The following is an 18,219-nucleotide window of genomic DNA, read 5'->3' as shown; positions in this document are numbered from 1 at the left end:
TCAAGCTGATTCACTGTAGGAGTCCGAATCACTGCTAGGTTCGTTACAATACAAAACTTGTACAGGGAGGAGGTTTCTGACTGGACATGAGTGTATATCTACTTTGTAAGAGTGGATTCAGTTGTGATGGTAACGACGGCCACGAAGATGAGAGCCCGGGTTTGCCGCTTTTTCTCTGGCCCGTGCCTCGGGTTCTGTTTGTGATTTCTCCCGATTACTTTCTAGAAATGAAAACTTTCTCTTCATATGCATTCATAATTTTGTGCGTGTCGGTGTGTCTGTTGAACAAAACTAGACATGCATGCAAAAAAGCAGTGTATTTTAGTAGTGATGCCTTAAGTTAGACCATAAGCTGAAGGTTCTCAGAAAAAAAAGAAAAAAAGAAGAAAAAACATTTAATGAGTTTGTTCCTCTCTCCATGTGGTATACAATTGTGTCCTTTCCTTCCACAGTACCTTTGCTGGGTCACTATTTTTGCACCCTCGTTAGATAGGTCCTCATCAGCAGTGCCGAGGTCTCTGAACTTTCCCCTTCCACACTGGGACGAGTGCGCCTCTCAGCACTCACAGGTGTTGCGAGTTTCTCTCGGCTGTTTGCAGGTTATCTGGAAATGTCCTGTATTTTCCAATGTGTGTTTTTTGTACTGTAGGGAGTAATGTATCTTTTATCATCAAAAAATAAACATGTTAAACATAAAAAAAAAATAGGCTTTTGTGCGTGTGTGTTTATTAAAAGTAAACACAAGACAAGTTGAGTCACCTGCTGTAAGCCACGCTGAGCCGCTCTCAAAAACGGCTTCTCTACATCCAGATCTTCTTTGGCACTTCCTTCAAAGTATTCAGCTCTAATTTCCTCGCACCACTGCCGGGACAGCTTGTCAGACACCTGAGAGGAAACAAAATGTTACTCACATGATGGATCAGAGTAATGTGTGGAATAAAACACACAAATCTAAAGGATGGGCCTCTTGGCAAACTGAGTTTCACGAGCAGTGGGCTTGGAAAGCCTGTGGTGACCAGAACACGTCAAACTAAACAATGGTCACTTTTGTCATGCTGAGAGCCATCCTGAGATGGCATCTGATTTGTAAGAGTTAATAAACATGGATTATACAGATTAAAGGCTTAGCATTAAGAATATAAAGGACAAACACAGCCCTGATTTCTTTATATTTGCTCCTAGTGAGCCAGTGATCTTGACCAATAGTTCTTCAGGCTTTCTGAAGGTCTTTCAAAGTTTTTCTTTCTACACTGACTGCATTTCCCTCTGTTCAATCCAGTCATAGACACTAATCTACAAATCATTCAAGCATTAAATAAATCCACCTAACTCAACGCATGAAGTCTTCACATAACCGAAAACATAGCAAACCCATTTCAAATGATATTGTTAGGTGCTCCGTTACTAGCAGCCTGTCATTAAAAACATTTGTTCACATTTCTTGACTAGAATCTACTAAAAATCCCAAAGACAACACTTTGACAGGCATAAAATATTTTTGCAAAGGGATTTCCATTCGCATCTCTACAAAGTGTGCAGTGACTACTATACGTAATGTAGTAGTCACTGTTAACTGTTATTCTGTCAGACTTCAGCTTGTGTTTTTGTATTTTATTTTAATTCAAATGTCCCAACTCTGCCTAACCAAATAAAATAAGCACAAAGGAAAGCTAAATATCGTTTAGACAGTTTCTCTTTCTATCCCAATAACACTTAAATGGGTACACTGTTATTTCAGCTGCTGGCTTCTTCGTCAATCATTTTTAGGTCCGAGTCGGGATGTGGCTATAGATAGTCACATCTGATTTTGAGCTGCCACTTCCTTGTGAGAGTCACATGCAGTGTGTCACTTTGCATCAGCTTTCTTCATTCTGCAAAACTGAATAATAATCAAAATAATATCAACTGACAATTTTCTTCCACCGACTTCAAGTAGTTTTCAGGCTTTCTTGTAGATTCATTGCATTTTCTCTTTGTGGTAGTTTCCATCCAATTCCAGTAAAATCTGCACTGATTGTGATTTACAGTTTTCCTCCTTGGGTAGGCAGTAGAACAGTGAGGTTAACCTGCACTTGACCCATGCTTTCTTCACGTATCTTTCCTGCAGTGTTGACTTTTGAATACCAGAACCAATCAAAATGTGAGACTGAGGGACAAGAGATAAAAAAAAAAAAAATGCTGTGCAGCCTCCACATAAAGTAGGACACCTGGTTACCCTGGACGCAGCTTACTTTACTGTGCGCTCACACCAAAAATAGAACAGAAGAATACAAAATGTTAATAGAGACTTCACTTTTGATCTAACACTCACTGTGACTTGCATTTCCTTTGCAAGAGTGTAATTTACAAGTGTATTTCAGAAAGAAAAGAGAAATCTCTTGGTGTAAACAACATGAAAGCATGGCTCCATTCTACCAACAGTTCAGGCTGATGGTCGTGGTGTTGGTGGTGTAATGGTGAGAGGGCACATTTTCTTGGCACACTGGGCATCTTAGTACCAACTGAGAATGGTTTAAATACCGCAGCCTACCCGAGAACTGTTGCTGACCACGTCTATACCTTAATGACCGTCTTCAGATGGCTGCTTCCAGCAGGATAATGCCACAGAGCTCAAAAATATCAAAGTGGCTTCTTGAGCTTAACAATGAGTTTGCTTTACTCAAGTGGTCTCCACAGTCACCAGACTGGAATCCTACAGAGCACCTCGGGGATGTGGTCAAACGGGAGATTCACATCATGGATCTGGAGAAGCTGTGTGAGGCTGTGGATCAAAATCTCAGAGGAATCTTTTCCCACCACCTGGGGAGTCTACACCATGAAGAATTAAGGCAGTTCTAAAGGCAAAACTAAGCTAAGGTGTACATTTAAAAGTGCCCAGTGACTGCATACACACAGAATGGCAAAATTGAAGCAATTTGATAACAAACCCGATAACAAGGTAGCTCAATATAGACTAAAGGTCCTAAACCTAAGTGATCACACTTAGGTTTAGTAGGTTCCCACTACAGCACCAGGCCGGAAAGCAGGTAAGACAAAAATGATGTTATAGTTCAGTCGTGGTTCCAACAAATCTGCATTTAATAAAACTGTACTGAGCCACGTGTGTGGTAAACCTGGAGATGCCTCACTGAGACCGACTGAAAGAAGAGGACTTTGACTAACCTCTCGGTCGCTCAGATCCGTTTTGTTGCCCAGTACAATAAAAGGGAAATCAGAAGGATCCTTGGGTTCCCCTTGGATCAAAAACTCCTTCCTCCACCCATCCAGAGCAGAGAAGCTGGCCTTGGATGTGACATCAAACACCAGCATGCAGCAGTGAGCTCCCCTGTACAGAGGTGTACCCAGAGACTGGAACCTCTCTGTGCCTGCTGTGTCCCAGATCTGACATACACACAGTGGGAAACATGGGATTAATCATCCTATATGACATGAATGTCTTGTTCCTGGGTGCGTGGGGGCTTGTTTCACTGCCAAATGCACAGGTGAATTACCTGCAGCGTGACTGTGTCCCCATCTATGCTGATTGTTTTAGAGAGGAAGTCGGTCCCCACAGTGGCCCGGTACATGTTGGTGAAGCGGTGATTCACGTATCTGTTCATGACGGAGGATTTTCCCACCCTAAGTAAACACTCACATGTTTAGTGGAAATCGACAAAATGAAGACCTCTCGCTCTTTTACCGGAGACAGGCGCATTATTCTTCTTGCATCGCACTGCGCCGTTAAATACAAGCCCACACTTTCACACTTTTGAGAATTTGGAATTATGTCTTAAACTATGAACAGAAAGAGAGCCGGAGTAAATGAAAGTGAAACAAGTATCGGTGGAACTGCGGAATTAATAAGAACCTTTAAATGCCCCTTTAACTCACCCAGAGTTTCCTATGAGGATTATTTTCAGTGTAATAGGACCCTTTTTGTCACTCATATCCATGTCTGATTGTTTGGCCCAGCCGGTATGAACCCACGAGAGCTCACGCTGCCGATGCCTTCACGGGTCCCTAGAAATATGCGCCTTCAATGACTGGACGTGTCACACGCCTATAGCCAGATTTAGAAATTAAGATAAAATAACTAAAATACTAATATTATTATTATTGTTTTAAAGTTTTCAAGTGATTTCCTCCGTGTGTTAAATATATTCTTTTTTTTTCTTTTGTTCTTACCACACTGCTGGCAAGTTGCAACTAAATGTCCAAAATTCCAATTAAGTGGCTGTGCTTTGAAGGCACCTCATCATGACAGGTGATTGGCACACAGCCGCGTTCTCCTCATTCCTGTATGAAAGGTCCACAGACTCAGCAACAGGGCTCTACTCCAGGAACAACTCTGAGTTTGTTAACCCTGAGCTGAGGAAACTCCGGATCTTCTTGTTCCAGAAAAACAGTCAACTTCAACTCTGAGTCAGTAACTGGGGTCAGATAACCTGCTCGCTGGCAGGTTTTAATTAGCGAACTGAGTTTCTCTCTGACTCCTCCCCTCTTGCTGCACCTGAATCACCTGGCTGACACCTCGAATCATTTCCTCATTTATAAAATCTCAGTCATTGTGTAGGGGAGTGAACTAATCTGAAGAAGTTGACGTTTTTACAAGCACTGAAATCCCAGTTAGACGCTAATTTGTTCTATTTTTGTACTTAACATTAAACAGGCATTTACTCCTCGATATACAGGTATATACAGCCATGACGTTGCATATTTCTAATCAACCCAGTATAAGATCCACAGTCTCCATCTCTGTGGCTCTGTGGAGAGTAGCTGTCAGACTGTCAGTCAGCTCTTCTGAAACATTTACTGTAGCAATGACTGTTTCAGTCAAACTCGTCTGTGTAAAACTTTAGACGCACCACATACTGATGGTGATGGAAAAATGTCTGTCACAGCTCGATCTTGGATATGATGGGAATATTTGAGTGAAGGTGAGACTAATCTTCACAGATTGTTCACAGATTCAGTCACTGAATAATCTGAAACTATTTAAAGCAACTGAACCTCAAAATATTTTCCACTGAAGATCACCTGAGTGACTCTATCAGTGACTCCAAACTGGATCAGCCCTAAGGTAGCCTATAGGCTCTGTAATGGATCAGTGTTTTTGATCACTGTTCGGCTTTACTAATAAAACTTTACATTCTACTTTACATTCTACATTTGGAAAGCGGCCCTTCATTTATTATTATTATTATTATTATTATTATTATTATTATTATTATTATTATTATTATTATTATTGTTTTAAATATTTTTATTTATTTATTTATTTTTAGATCAAACTATAATGATTACACTGGTGAACAGTAAAGATTTATTTTTCTATAAATCTCAAAAATGGGATTGTTACAGCCCATCAGTACATCAAATGTTCACTAAACAAATTAAAATACATAAAAATAAAAATGAAATGCTCAAAACTGTAAAAAAACAAACAAAAAACCCCTTCCTTTATTCCCCACTAGAGGGCAGTATAGACCTCAGGTGGTTTATTTTTCTTCTCGGACAGATATGCTTAGAGCCATGAGGTAGGGTTGCTTTGAATAATCATTAAATGACCAGTTTAGTGTTTTTAACTAATTGTGAGGTTAAAGTTATTAATGAAAGTTAAAATATCATCAATATTTTAATTAAATGTAAAAAAAAAAAGGCTAAAAGAAGAAGGAGACATATCAGAAAGGCTAAAATGCTGACATTTACTCACACTTTGTACTTTGATGTTTCAGAGTTTCCTTTTATTGGAGTAATCAAATTCTGCCATCTTTTATTACGTTTCACTTTTGAGTGTTCAGGTTAGTGCAAGAAAAAAACCTTACAGTAACCAGAGGACAGGTTCATATATATCTATCTATATATACATCAATCATACAATCATCATAAGAATATGTTGAATTCACTGCCAAAAGCCAACGGAAAATCTCATGATTCATGAGGTTAATGAGGTGAAATAATTACCATAACTCAGTATGCAGTTAGTGTCATTGTTGGGTCTTACAGAATGAAAAATAACACTTTAAAAATAATGGTTCTTGAAATAAAATGGCCAAGAATGTGGGAATTTCGTCATCTAAACAGCATCATTAAACGATTCAGTAAATCTCTGCGTAAAGAAGAACAAAAAACAATGCTGATCTTAAACATGATGCTGAAGTGGAAATCCCATCTTAGTATTATTCAGAAAGTCACAGTCAGTAAACTTTTTTTGCTGCATCCACAAATGTGAGGTGAAATTCCACCATACAGAGACATAGAGGCATACATGAACATGATCCAGAAACTCTGAGCTCTCCTCTGGACTGACCTCATATAAGATGGACTGAGGCAAAGTGTAAACTCTTTGGTCTCTCTTTGCTGATATTGTGTTTGAAAATCATGGACTTTGTGTCCTTGCTGTTGGAGAGTAGAGGAATCATTTGGCTTGTTATCAGAGCACGGTTAAAGGCAGTACCCGTGATAGTATGGGGCACATCAGCGCACACTGGATGTATAAACTGCCTCTGTGAAGGCCTTGATTGTTTTCAGTGAGGCCATGCAATCAGTCACAATCCCTCATCTACCCATTGAAAACATCTGGTGCACTATGAAGCAAAAATATGACAGAAGGAGTCAAGCAGCTGAAACCCTCGAAATCCTTTATCAGGCACGAATGAGCAACATTTGCTTTATGTCACTTGTCTCCTCAGCTCTTCCACCTGCTGCCTTTAGGGGTCACCATAGCAGATCATCTGCTTCCACCTCACCCTATCCCCAGCAACCTGCCTGTCGGCTTGATCTGCTACATACTTTCCACATGCCCAGACCATTTTGAGCTTTCCTTTGAACTCTATCTCTAGCTGAGCCGTCCTGATGTACTCATTTCTAATCCCAATCTTCCCGGTCATTTTTAGAACTCAATACAATTGATCAGTTTCAACATCTAACATGTTGTGTTTTCAAACCAATACTATCACACTTTTTTTTACTTGATGCCTGCCTTTAGAAATGAGATTCTAGATTAATGACAGATGAGGTAGAGTTCAATTTTTCTTTGTCTAGTATCAAAGTTACTTATTTATCCTAATGTATGAGCTAAATTGGAAGCTGGTTATCAAGAGGTTAACATAAAAGCATATATAAAATATAAACAATAATAAGTAGGAAGTAGTACTTACTACTGAAACACACGGACACAGAAAATATAAACAAAGCAGAATTTATATTTGTGATCATAAGAGGGGTAAAAAAAAAATTGTGCAATCGTCAGTTAAAAACAGAATATAAAACCTATAAGAAAAGAAAAACTCAACTACTTGACACAATGCTGAGATTCCTTCATATCTATGTCCTGTAGTGACTGTCAGAGGTGCAGCAGAACACTGAGATTGCAAAAAAACAGCAACAGAAAAACTAGCGTATCTCTGTGAGTGGCACTCGTGAGTGCCCGCCTAACTTTATTAGACAATGAATGGAGACACACTCATAACGCTGTGCTGCTGCACAAAGTCCACGCTTGTTTGGGTGCCAAGAAAGCGCCTAAACATTTATTTCAATCACAGTGAAAGTAATGGAGATGTGTACAACCATGGAGTGAAGACTTTTTGAAAAAGTGAGGACCTTCTGGATGTGACCCCGGTCTGCTCCTCCTTTCTTTCACACCTTTTAGAAAGAAGAAAGAAACAGAAGGTGTGTGAGTGTCAAGATTCAGGTTTATGGGTGTTGGTCAGAAACAGCTTTAGGCTATTCACTTAGTTAAGTCTGTATTGAGGACCTAGAGAAACCATCATGTCAATAAATGTCCTCAGAAACAGACTGTATGAACATTTGTGTGTGTGTGTGTGTGTGTGTGTGTGTGTGTGTGTGTGTGTGTGTGTGTGTGTGTGTGTGTGTGTGTGTGTGTGTGTGTGAGAGAGAGGGGGGGGGGGAGAGAAAGAGAGAGCGCTATCCTCCTGGGTATAGCAGTGGTGCTGCAGCCCTGCATTGCAGAGATAAGACCACCGCCTTCACAGAAGCCTGTTTCTTGGGAATTTGAAAGTTGTCCTCATACTCCACTGTTGACACACAATGTCATCTGTCATCCAGCTACGAAGGCCCTGAGCAACCTCCTAACTGTCCGACAAGACACTCCAGCGTTAGTTCAAACTGTCTCTGTCGAGATACTGTCAACAGAAGAAGAAAACTGTGTCCGTGTGTGTGTGTTTGCCTTGCGTGATTTATGTAGTACAGCCACTTACACGCTGTAGGGCCTTGTAACCCTGACAGTATGCCTGTACCGCTTTATGACAGTAAGCGGCGGGCCTGTAATTCCTGGCCTCCTCCTTTCATCTTGATAACCTCTTATCAGAGCAGAGCAGCACACTCGCACTGTGGCGGCAGCCACATCCCTGCCCGGCTGTCCACGCTGCCACAGAGACCTCATCTCACTCTGGTACTACTGCTCTCATTCACCCAGGCTACAGTGTTTCACATCCAGCACATTCACATTTAACTGTGCCATAACTGCCATTAAAAAGGAAAACCTAGAGGGGACAAACCTAAGTTGTCAACACAATAAATTGATAGCACAAGCTGGAGCCTATCCAGCTTTGCCTGAAGTGGGCTTACACTGCACAAATTATCATACCTTGATTACACGATGATGTCAGACAAACTTTAAGCTTTGTATAACAGAATCCTGAATCGAATTTTATTTATTTAGTATAATCGCTTGCTCTTAGTCTTATTATTGAACCAACAGCAGCCTTTTGACAAATCTCATAAAAGGAAAAAAAACAAAAAAAACACTGACAGGTGCGAACAGAGCAGGTTTCTTCTTCACTTATCTACGTGACAACAAAGAAAACATGACACAGGTGTCATCAGAAGTTATACGGAGGTGATGAGGAGGACATTTTATTACAGCTCTGCTTTTTCCTGATATCCAACTGTTTATGGGTCCCCGGGACATTGACTTCACTGACTTTTACTACTTTAACAGTTTATTTCTGTTGTTCCAGGATACTAATTTCACAGCAACCGGTGATACCGTGTGTGGAACGTTTAGGGAAATGAAAGGCTTAGTTAGAATTTTTGTGTAACAGTTGCCATGACCTATATATTGATTTGCATCTGGCCTAACTGATACCACTTATTAGCCATCGCTGCCTTGTCGGACGCATTTCAACTTATCTGCCTCATTCCTAAAAAAAACCCAGTGTGGTTTTTTGTTTTTGTTTTTCAAAAAGGAAAAAAAGAAAGGCATCAATTCTTCCCAACTGTTTTTCTCCCCTGATTTCCCTGAAAACTGTAAATGAACAAAGAGAGAGGAAAGTTGGGGAGCTGCTTTGACTATCAAATGACTTCGACAGTGTCGGGTTTGTGCGCAGCCAGGCCGTGCTCAGACCATATCTCTCCCTATGATTGCAGCGTCTTCGCCGATTTGCATTACTGTGTTCCATTCTAAGCTTTGCTGGACCACAAAGAAATTGTGTCTTTGCATTTTATATTTGCTTTGTTCAAATGTCTGTCAAACTCTTTTCCATGTGGGCTTGGTCTTATCAGGGGCTGTATGCACATTTCATCAACAGACAAAAAAAGTGTCCATCCTGCATGCACACCGCAGGAAGCGGAGTTTATTTTATATTGCATTAGTATATGCATTTCTTTTAAGATCTGGAAAAAGACAATATAACACACAAAATATGATGTGCAATGGATCTGATGATTCCTATCGACTACGTGTAGTTGTTTCATACTGGCCTTGGTTTTGGTCCTGATATGCTTTTTATATACGGTGCTTCCTCTGTGGAAATCATCAGAGATACAAACACGTTATCAATACTACACAAGCAGCACACACAGCCATAAAGGAAGAGCAGAGGAACTAAGATTTAAAGCACCTTCACCTTTCGCTCCAGATGCCACATTTATTACATTATTTATATCTGTAGATGACACGCTTAAATGTGATTTTAAACTCATGCCTGTACATATGTAACATCTAAGCCCCACACAAGCTCGTTCTCTCTGGACCAAAGAGGTGTGTCTTTTAAAAAAATGTTTGTCCCCAACCCCTCCCACGGACTGTCTCGTAGCCCTAAACTTTGCTGGTAGTTAGAGAAGTTTTTTAGTTGTAGCCATCAGCCTACAGTGAGGTCCAGCTGTGCACCACCTCCCACCTGGCTGCATATATTTTTCGGCTCTAAAAGCTCACTGCACCCATCAGTCGTCGGTGGCGTCCACTCAGGTAGGTGACCAGTCGGGACTTTGCCTTCTGTTCTCATATTTCCACCCCAAACACCTGGTGTAACCAGCTTGATTCGTTAAATACAGCTGGCTAGTTTTGTTGGTTAAGAATAATTGTGCATGTGAAACTTTCACTGGCGAGAATTACGATCATCTGAGGCAATTTATTGCTTGGCAGACTGTGAATTGTGGAGATACGAGAGGCGAGAACTTTGCATGAGGGCAACAGAGAATCTGTTTCCTTCTCTGTGAAAGTGACACTTTTTGTTTTCCGTTCATTATTTTCAATTGAATTTTCAATAATTACCACAAGTATATGTAACGGTAGAGATGAATTATAATATTAATTTAATTCGCCCACTGCACGAGTTCAGCTTGAAGTTGCTTACATCCATATCAAAAACAAGTCGACTGCTTTACACGGTAGATATATGTTCAGTGTGTTTTAATGCAAGTAGCATAATGTCAATCTATTAACATTGGAGTTTAGGGGCATAACACTCAAAGTAATTAATTGTGTTGTGATATGAGCAGCTGGGTGGGAGTTTCAAATTATTTCATCTATCCCTCTGGGGTTGTTTCTTTTTTAGTTTTGTCTCTTTTGATCAGTCCTCCACAACGTGCCGCCTCACCCCGCTGTGTCACTGCGCTTGTTGCGTTTCTCATCAAACAGATTTCTATTAATCAGATGAGATTAGTTTCATGTAGTATCAGTGGGGCTGGATATATTTAGCATTATAATAATGCTGTCTATCAGATTTTCTCAGAGTTTATCAGCCAGTATCAGTCTCTTCTCTTTCCTCTTCTCTTCCCTCTAAAGATACGGCGCGGGGAGAGGCCTCGTCCGCTGTTCTTATAATGCACATTATGATGCTGTGGGACGTCGTTGCTGGTATTTTGGAGCAGGATTTGTTTTTGATTCGACTTTTAAAGCAGTTTTCAGAAAGGGGCCTTCATCTCAAGCTCTAAAAATCTGCTCGAAATTTGCGTTTTTCTTTGATAAAAATTGAATCGCCCCCAAAAAAACAAAAACAGAAAGGGTTATTAATCACACAAATAAGTGAGAGTGTGAAAGAGACTGCTGTTAACACTCTGACTTGAAAAGAAAAAAAATCTGCCAGCAAACACCATTACACTTTGTGTGCGCTGCTGTGTTGTTTGTCCACACGGCCAGTCATCCCTATGGGCACATCTTTTGCATTCCTCTAACTGGCACACCTATTGTAGTGGGGCCACTTGGTAACCGTTTGGTCACTGGCTGTGTCGCTACATTTATAGACTCGTTTATTTTTAGTTTTTACTTTCAGCCGCAGTCAAATGAGGATCCTAGAAAAGGAAGTTTGAAAAAGCATGCTGTCGAGAGATCTTGTCCCTGATAACTTCAAGTTGCACTGGTTGTTGTGAAGAGAGAAGCTCGGTGATAATGCATCGACTTCAATCAGAGTCACGGCCTCTCTCGTTCTCATCTGAATTAAGAGAGTCGCAAACCTCCAGTGTGCGAGGAGTTTGGTGGTGTCTCTGTCAAGACCTTTTGACAACATGTCTCCATAAAGACTGAGAGCCACACACCTAAAAACAAAGTCAATCGATGCTCGTGTCCTTATATTCATTTTAAACTGTGCTAACTGTAAAGACAAATGCATTAGTGTAAGGGTGTAGAGTGCAAAGAGTACATGAATGAATAATAAATGACTCGTGTAAAATGAGGCTTGTGCACAGCTTAGATCTTTTCATCCTGGGTTGGTGCATTTGACAGCAAAAACAATTTAGATTTCTCACTATACTCGCCACAGGCTGTTTTACCTGCCAACATGGAAGATTCATCAGAGCAGTCCCACTGGGTGTCTCCATCCCTGCTCAGCTCAGACCCCCTGGCCGCTTTCTCCTCTGATTCTGGCCTGTTGCCTCCGGGAGAAGAGGGTGAGACGTTCTTCACCGGCCAGGACACTGACTACACCAGCCTGCCCTCTTTCTTCTCCACCCCAAGCCTCAGTCGAGCGCCAGCTCCTTACCGACACGGCTCTGGTCAGTGCTTCCAAGCCGTCACCCAACAAATCCATCCTCTAGTTCGCCTTCTAAATTGTGATTTGACTCTTATTTCTTCTTTCCACAGTTCGACCAATGTTCAACTCACCGAGCCTGCTCAGCAACCTTCAGCTGCTGGATGGGCTGCCCAGCCACTCTCTGAGCTCGCCCTACAACCCCCCAGTCTCCACCTGGAGCAGCAGCCCTCTCACTAAGACGCCATTGCATTCGCACACCCCGACCTCCCTCTACACCCCTGGAGTGACCTCCTCTTTCACCACTTCCAGAGATGGATACTCGTCTCCGGGCAGAGAGGGCAGGGAGAGTCCCCATTTTCAGGAGGCCCTCAAGGCAGAGCGCCTGAGCCCACTTGGGGGGTCTGGGGCCAGCAGCAGCTTTCTCAACCTGACTCCTGCAGCTGGCAGCGTGTACACTCCATCATCCCACCCACACATGCTAAGCCCCTACAGCTCATACATGAGTGGCCCACAGGACTACAGCTCCGCTGCCCTCTACTCCAGCCCCGGAGCCTGGATCAACCCCTCGTACTCCCCTAAACTCCGTAACAAGATGAGGATATCCACTCCAGGTGAGGATATATTGACAGGTGCCTCTTTTTCTTTTCCCTGGGTGGACCATTTTGGCACAATATTCTATAAAATGAAAATGCTCTGAAAGTTCAGCCTTGACGGTTGGTGGCTGTTTTGGAAATTATCAGATTTTTCTCAGCAGATGCAGATTTCATGGAACTGTAGATGGTTACATTTACAAGAAATTTGAATAAACTTTCAACCCTTGTAGCTCTCCCAAAATAGAAATTCGAACATCTGTACTTCAACAACAACTGAGCATCTGCAAGTTCCAAAAACAAAAGAGAGAGAGAGAGAGAGTTGTGAAACTAAAACATTTTGTTCTATGTTGAGTATAACAGTCTGCCCATTATATAATGTGTCACTGAGATCTTTGCACATGAAATAATATATTAAGAAACATTCATCCGTCATATGTTACACTCTGTAAACTGTCATTATTTCTCTGAACAGAGGCCAGAGAGTGTGTCAACTGTGGAGCCACAGCTACCCCTCTGTGGCGCCGGGATGGTACAGGCCACTACCTGTGCAATGCCTGTGGACTGTACCACAAGATGAACGGCCAAAATAGACCTCTAATCCGACCCAAGAAGAGACTGGTATGACAGGCTGATACGGGCCTCGTTTGCCTCCTTTGTAAACCATCGAACAAATAATCCGTCGTTACCAGGGTAGTTTGAAAAGCTCGACTATATCCTTTTCTGTGTCTCAGATTGTCAGCAAGCGCGCAGGTACCCTCTGTGCCAACTGTCACACAAGCACAACAACGCTGTGGAGACGAAACGCCAACGGGGAACCTGTGTGTAATGCCTGCGGACTCTACTTTAAACTGCATAACGTGAGTCAGTCATTTCAGATGAATCCACAAACACCTGGTAAATATTAAAAAAAAATTAATTAATTAAAAAAAATTCTCCTTCATTCCTCACTACAGGTTAACCGGCCTCTCACCATGAAGAAGGATGGAATTCAAACACGTAACAGAAAAGTCTCCAGCAAGAACAAGAAGAGCAAGAAGGCCGCCTTGTTGGAGCCGTACATGGAGGTGACTCAGCCGCCCTCCCTGGACGACAACGGTGGGCCCTTCTCCCTCGGCCCCGGGACTCTCCTCACCTACAGTCACTCGCCTCACCTCATGCCTACACCGTCCCCGATCCATCCCTCTGCCAGCTTACCCTACACGCACCACCTCAACTCTGGCATGGTGCCCACACTAGTGTGACATAACAGGACGGGCACCTGTGAATACTCAGACACGAGCCCGCTTCCTTGTATTGCCAGTTATTTGTACATATGTGTTGTTGGCTGTCATGCGAATGGAGTTTCCTGTGTATTTTACCTGCGTTTCATCCACATGTTGTGTTACTGTGCTGACTGGGCACTTGTGTGAAGTCCGATAAAATCACTCAGGTTTTGGCATATGTAAACACCCTAATAAGGGAATTCTCCCAGCTGTAAATACAAACACAAATCTGATTTACGGTATCTGTGTGACAATTCTTCTTTTATTATTCTTAAAGTAAAGCTATACCTTAGTTTTGTGCTTCAGGGGTCTGTTTTGTATTTGCATAATTCTTATTACCATATTAAAACTCTAAAGAAAAAAATGCATGACTTATTCTGTTTGACTTATGAAGGCTTTTGTTTTAAGTCATTTGAATCCTCAGCTCTCTGAGCTAACCACAGCAAGGCCTGCTGTGGGAGGTTATTGTACTCCCCTGCCCTGGTATAATGGTGTCTTTGTGCTGGCAGTTCTCCACTTTGACAGTGTAATAGTACATAGCGGGTATGCAAATCGTCTTTTCCGCATAAGTGACAAACATTCAACTAAAGTGCACCACTTATGGCTGCTTTTATATTTAGACGAGCTACAGCACAACTGGACACACGAGGTCACGTTTGTACTTTTCATTACTCATCTCTGTTTGAATGTGCAGAAGGGGATTTTTGTTTCAATTTTACAGTTTTCCACTTTCATGTCAAAGGTCTCAAACAACAGAGAACGTGTTTAGAAATCAGAAGACAACAATACGTTTCATGACGTCGCTGCCCTTTGCGTGTTTTATTTTTGCCCATGTAGGCCAAAGAAAGCCGAGCACATGTAGATTGTGAGGTGAATTCTGCCTTTAGTGAAGTAGAAGAAAAAAAATGCACACATGCACATTTTCCTCACCAACATTGAAACTCTTACTTCAGTAAATGGATCAGGCTATTACCAGTCAAATTTACTTTAACAAAGTAAAGACGAGATCACGGCTAGATTGACAAAATTGTAAAAATATATTACAAAGGAATTAAGAGGGACTTGTGAACATTTAATAAACAAGGGCTAGTTTGACTTTTACTTTTTCACTTTAAGCTCTAACAGTGCGTGACATATTAAGGTGCCATTATGTTTTATTTTGAAAAACCCTAGAGGGACAGCATTCAAAGACGTGCTGTGTAAGAACGTCTGTGATTGTGTTAACCAGCTGAATGCATTGTCATCTGAACAAACGCAAAGCACTTAACAATCTAGGTGCACTGACTCCTCAGCCTCGTTTTTGGCTTACCTCTCTGTAGTTTCTGACCTTTGTGCTACAGCAAGTGGAGAAGCAGGAAATAAAAAAAAGAAATCCAGATAAACTAAAATTTAAATGCCTAAAATTATTTATAAGTACAAGGGTACATGCATTTACTTAAAACAGACTTAAAGAATGATTTTTTTAAGTTGATATAATATTAATATTTTAATATTCAGACACTTGGAGCTGATTTGATTGTTTTTCTAGAGGAATATGGCTTTAAAAAACAAACAGGGCAGGCTGTTTGATAATGGACACATTGCCCAGCAGCATTGCCCTATTAGGGTTAAATTAGTACACACAGGCAAAGCTCTCTGGCACAATTTTATGACAAAACGCAAGATGCATATTGTTCTGTGCAAAGAAACACCTTGAATTCAGGGTCTTAACAGACTCTTGCCTTAACAGGTTATCGTGGCGATCGTGGCTCAAGAGTTGGGAGTTCGCCGGTTCGAGCCCCAGCTTGGACAGTCTCGGTTGTTGTGTCCTTGGGCAAGACACTTCACCCGTTGCCTACTGGTGGTGGTCAGAGAGCCCGGTGGCGCCAGTGTCCGGCAGCCTCTGTCAGTGCGCCCCAGGGTGGCTGTGGCTACAATGTAGCTTGCCATCACCAGTGTGTGAATGGGTGGATGACTGGTTGTGTAAAGTGCTTTGGAGTCCTTAGGGACTAGAAAAGCACTATACAAATACAGGCCATTTACCATTTATGTAAGAAACGCCTAATACTAGTGTATACATGTCTGTGTACTTTTTATGCTGAGCAGCAGGGCTGGGGTTGCTCGCTCAGTACTGGGGGGTGGCTGATAAGTTATCACTGAGGCCACAGACCCCAAACCATCCACCTGCTGCTGGCACCGCCACTCTAACACTCCCTGTCAGTTAGTCATTGAGGGCCACAGTGTCTCTTTAGGTGTCAAAGACAAACACACATATCACTGGAATCATCTGAAGGACCGGTAACTGGGTGCTGTATGTGAATAGGCACTGGGGTGTAGAAGAACAGTTTGGTTACAAAACCAGTGTGTCATGTTTGGGCCAAGTGAATCCTATCATGTTTCATAATCTGCGAGTACGCTCACAGAATGCTTCCCTCGAGACAAATCTATAAATTATCACCCATGTCGCCCACTGATTCGTGCACGCTTCACTGCAGACCTCGAGGAGAAATAAGATTTTCTTTTATGCATTTGGTTTCATCTCGGCGAGTACGGCCCTGTGAACATCTGGGCAAGTCACCTACTCATAACGCTGCATGACACGCACCACTGGGTGTATTGGTGATAAACCAAGTCTTTGACAGAATTTATCAATAGAAGCGTTTTTTGCTTGTTTTTTGTTCAACTCGCTTAAAAAATCCACAGTAGAAAAAATAATATGAAAAATGTTTCCTCCTAGTGCAGCTTCATTCATTAGCAGCCAACCGTTACAATACATAACCCAACTGATTCCCCAAAGACCTTGATTATGGGAATAATTTGTGATAGTGCCCTGTGAAATTACGGAGCGAGATGAGGGTGGGTTTCTATTTGAATACGTTTACAGCATCTACTCAAAGTTGACTCTAAACCACACTAAAGTGGACCAATCCGCAGTGCTCACCTCTGCAGGAGTTATCGTGAGCAAAACAAACACGAGACAAGTGCGGGGGGGGAGGGGGAGACATGATCTTTTTCTTTTTAAAGGAATAAGATGATTTGGCAAGCACATCCATAATTTATACTCTTTTCCTCAACTGTCTGTATCTGCTGTTTATCTGCTGCAGCTGTCAGCTCTGCTCTGGGGAAATGGCAACAAATGACGGGGATAGATTAGCAACCACAGGCCTTCTCCAGTTCACTCACAAGGCCATCCGTTAGAGCCTTCTCTCTCCCGCTGCCTCACTGCTTGTCTCCTTTCCCATTCGTACTATCATTATATCATCCAGAGCTCGCAGAATAATCTTGTGAAAAGCTGTTCTAGCGTGGAAAGTGGGTGATTTAACTACTTGTTGTGGTGTGTGATCAGACAGATTAAACCCATTACTGGGAGAATTCACGTTCTCTGTGTCTTATTTGACTTTCTTGTGGGAAAAATACAAAAGGAAAAAACTGTGATGGAAGAGCTTGCAAACACTACAGCTGTCATGTCTGAAATTACTTGTAACTGAAAGCAGAGTAACACAGCTTAGTTTTAAGAATGCTCCTTTTGGAATATGTGGTACATTAGCACCCCCATGTGGAGAAAGTGCAACACTGCTGTTAAGCGAGGCTGTGCAGGATGTAAAACTGTACACATCTTTACACTTCAAACTAGGACACAAAGACCTCCTTCCCCTGGGCCATTTGGACTGTAAAGCAATTCCACCCAACACCCCACCCACGCCACTGAATAACCCTCATCACTCAGGCCACTCACACATGGTTTCTATACTCAGACATAGTCCATTGCACTACTTCCAAGCACTTTGCAACCCGTCCTCTAATGTGTCTTTTTAATGTGTGCCTTCCTCCTGTTTTGTTTAAACTCCTCTTGTCTGTTATTTATTCTTGTTGCCCTATTTTTATTCCATGCACAGTTGGTGTGGAGCACCCACTGACTCAATAACTGCCCAGAAGCATTAGCAGAATATCTTCCTTGCATGTATATCAGACCTTGGTATATATCTTTGTGTACATGTTGATATGGTGACAAAGACATGTGGATTTTATATTTTCAAGAAGATTTTAATGCACATTGTGTAAAAGAATACATCTCATTTAATTCCAGCTTTTAAGATACTTCATATGGAGTCACTTCATTTGATTTGTGGCAGAACAATAGCAGCACAAGTGAAAGGGGAGGTTTACAAGACAGTAGCGAGCACTGCTACGATG

At 41.8% G+C, this 18,219-nt stretch overlaps 2 protein-coding genes and 1 long non-coding RNA gene across 3 annotated transcripts; 1 reads left to right on the top strand and 2 right to left on the bottom strand.

The window, feature by feature from the left end:
- Positions 1–302: 302 nt before the first annotated feature.
- LOC113022896 (ras-related protein rab7) lies at positions 303–4,304 on the bottom strand. Its single transcript, XM_026168817.2, has 6 exons — positions 4,165–4,304; positions 3,871–4,039; positions 3,492–3,618; positions 3,163–3,381; positions 760–885; positions 303–643 (listed from the first exon to the last, which is right to left on the bottom strand). Exons 2-6 carry the CDS (start codon positions 3,930–3,932, stop codon positions 557–559), a joined length of 621 nt encoding a protein of 206 aa, XP_026024602.1. The 5' UTR covers positions 3,933–4,039; positions 4,165–4,304; the 3' UTR covers positions 303–556.
- Positions 4,305–7,480: 3,176 nt separating this feature from the next.
- LOC145428751 (uncharacterized) lies at positions 7,481–9,971 on the bottom strand. The gene is made up of 3 exons (XR_013909065.1): positions 9,849–9,971; positions 9,703–9,745; positions 7,481–7,623 (listed from the first exon to the last, which is right to left on the bottom strand). It is a non-coding gene; the product is annotated as an uncharacterized LOC145428751 (long non-coding RNA).
- Positions 9,972–10,033: 62 nt separating this feature from the next.
- gata1a (GATA binding protein 1a) lies at positions 10,034–14,351 on the top strand. Its single transcript, XM_026168808.2, has 6 exons — positions 10,034–10,189; positions 11,982–12,213; positions 12,302–12,802; positions 13,257–13,402; positions 13,516–13,641; positions 13,738–14,351. The coding sequence occupies exons 2-6, from the start codon at positions 12,000–12,002 to the stop codon at positions 14,023–14,025; spliced, it is 1,275 nt and encodes a 424-aa protein (XP_026024593.2). The 5' UTR covers positions 10,034–10,189; positions 11,982–11,999; the 3' UTR covers positions 14,026–14,351.
- Positions 14,352–18,219: the final 3,868 nt, after the last annotated feature.

The sequence above is a fragment of the Astatotilapia calliptera genome, chromosome 5 (assembly GCF_964374335.1).
Source record: "Astatotilapia calliptera chromosome 5, fAstCal68.1, whole genome shotgun sequence".
Taxonomy (NCBI): Eukaryota; Metazoa; Chordata; class Actinopteri; order Cichliformes; family Cichlidae; genus Astatotilapia; species Astatotilapia calliptera.
Note: the sequence above shows the minus strand (reverse complement) of the source record. Positions and strands in the feature narration are given on the sequence as shown.

What these genes read in the sequence shown, in the direction of transcription:
- LOC113022896 (XM_026168817.2), bottom strand. Translation starts at nt 3,932, where the DNA reads ATGGATATGAGTGACAAAAAGGGTCCTATTACACTGAAAATAATCCTC. An exon ending in CGGATCTGAGCGACCGAGAG is followed by an intron (nt 886 to 3,162) that starts GTTAGTCAAAGT and finishes GTTTCCTCTCAG; the next exon opens with GTGTCTGACAAGCTGTCCCG. An exon ending in CTCAGCGTGGCTTACAGCAG is followed by an intron (nt 644 to 759) that starts GTGACTCAACTT and finishes TACTCCCTACAG; the next exon opens with TACAAAAAACACACATTGGA.
- gata1a (XM_026168808.2), top strand. Translation starts at nt 12,000, where the DNA reads ATGGAAGATTCATCAGAGCAGTCCCACTGGGTGTCTCCATCCCTGCTC. An exon ending in TCCTTACCGACACGGCTCTG is followed by an intron (nt 12,214 to 12,301) that starts GTCAGTGCTTCC and finishes TTCTTTCCACAG; the next exon opens with TTCGACCAATGTTCAACTCA. An exon ending in TCCGACCCAAGAAGAGACTG is followed by an intron (nt 13,403 to 13,515) that starts GTATGACAGGCT and finishes TCTGTGTCTCAG; the next exon opens with ATTGTCAGCAAGCGCGCAGG.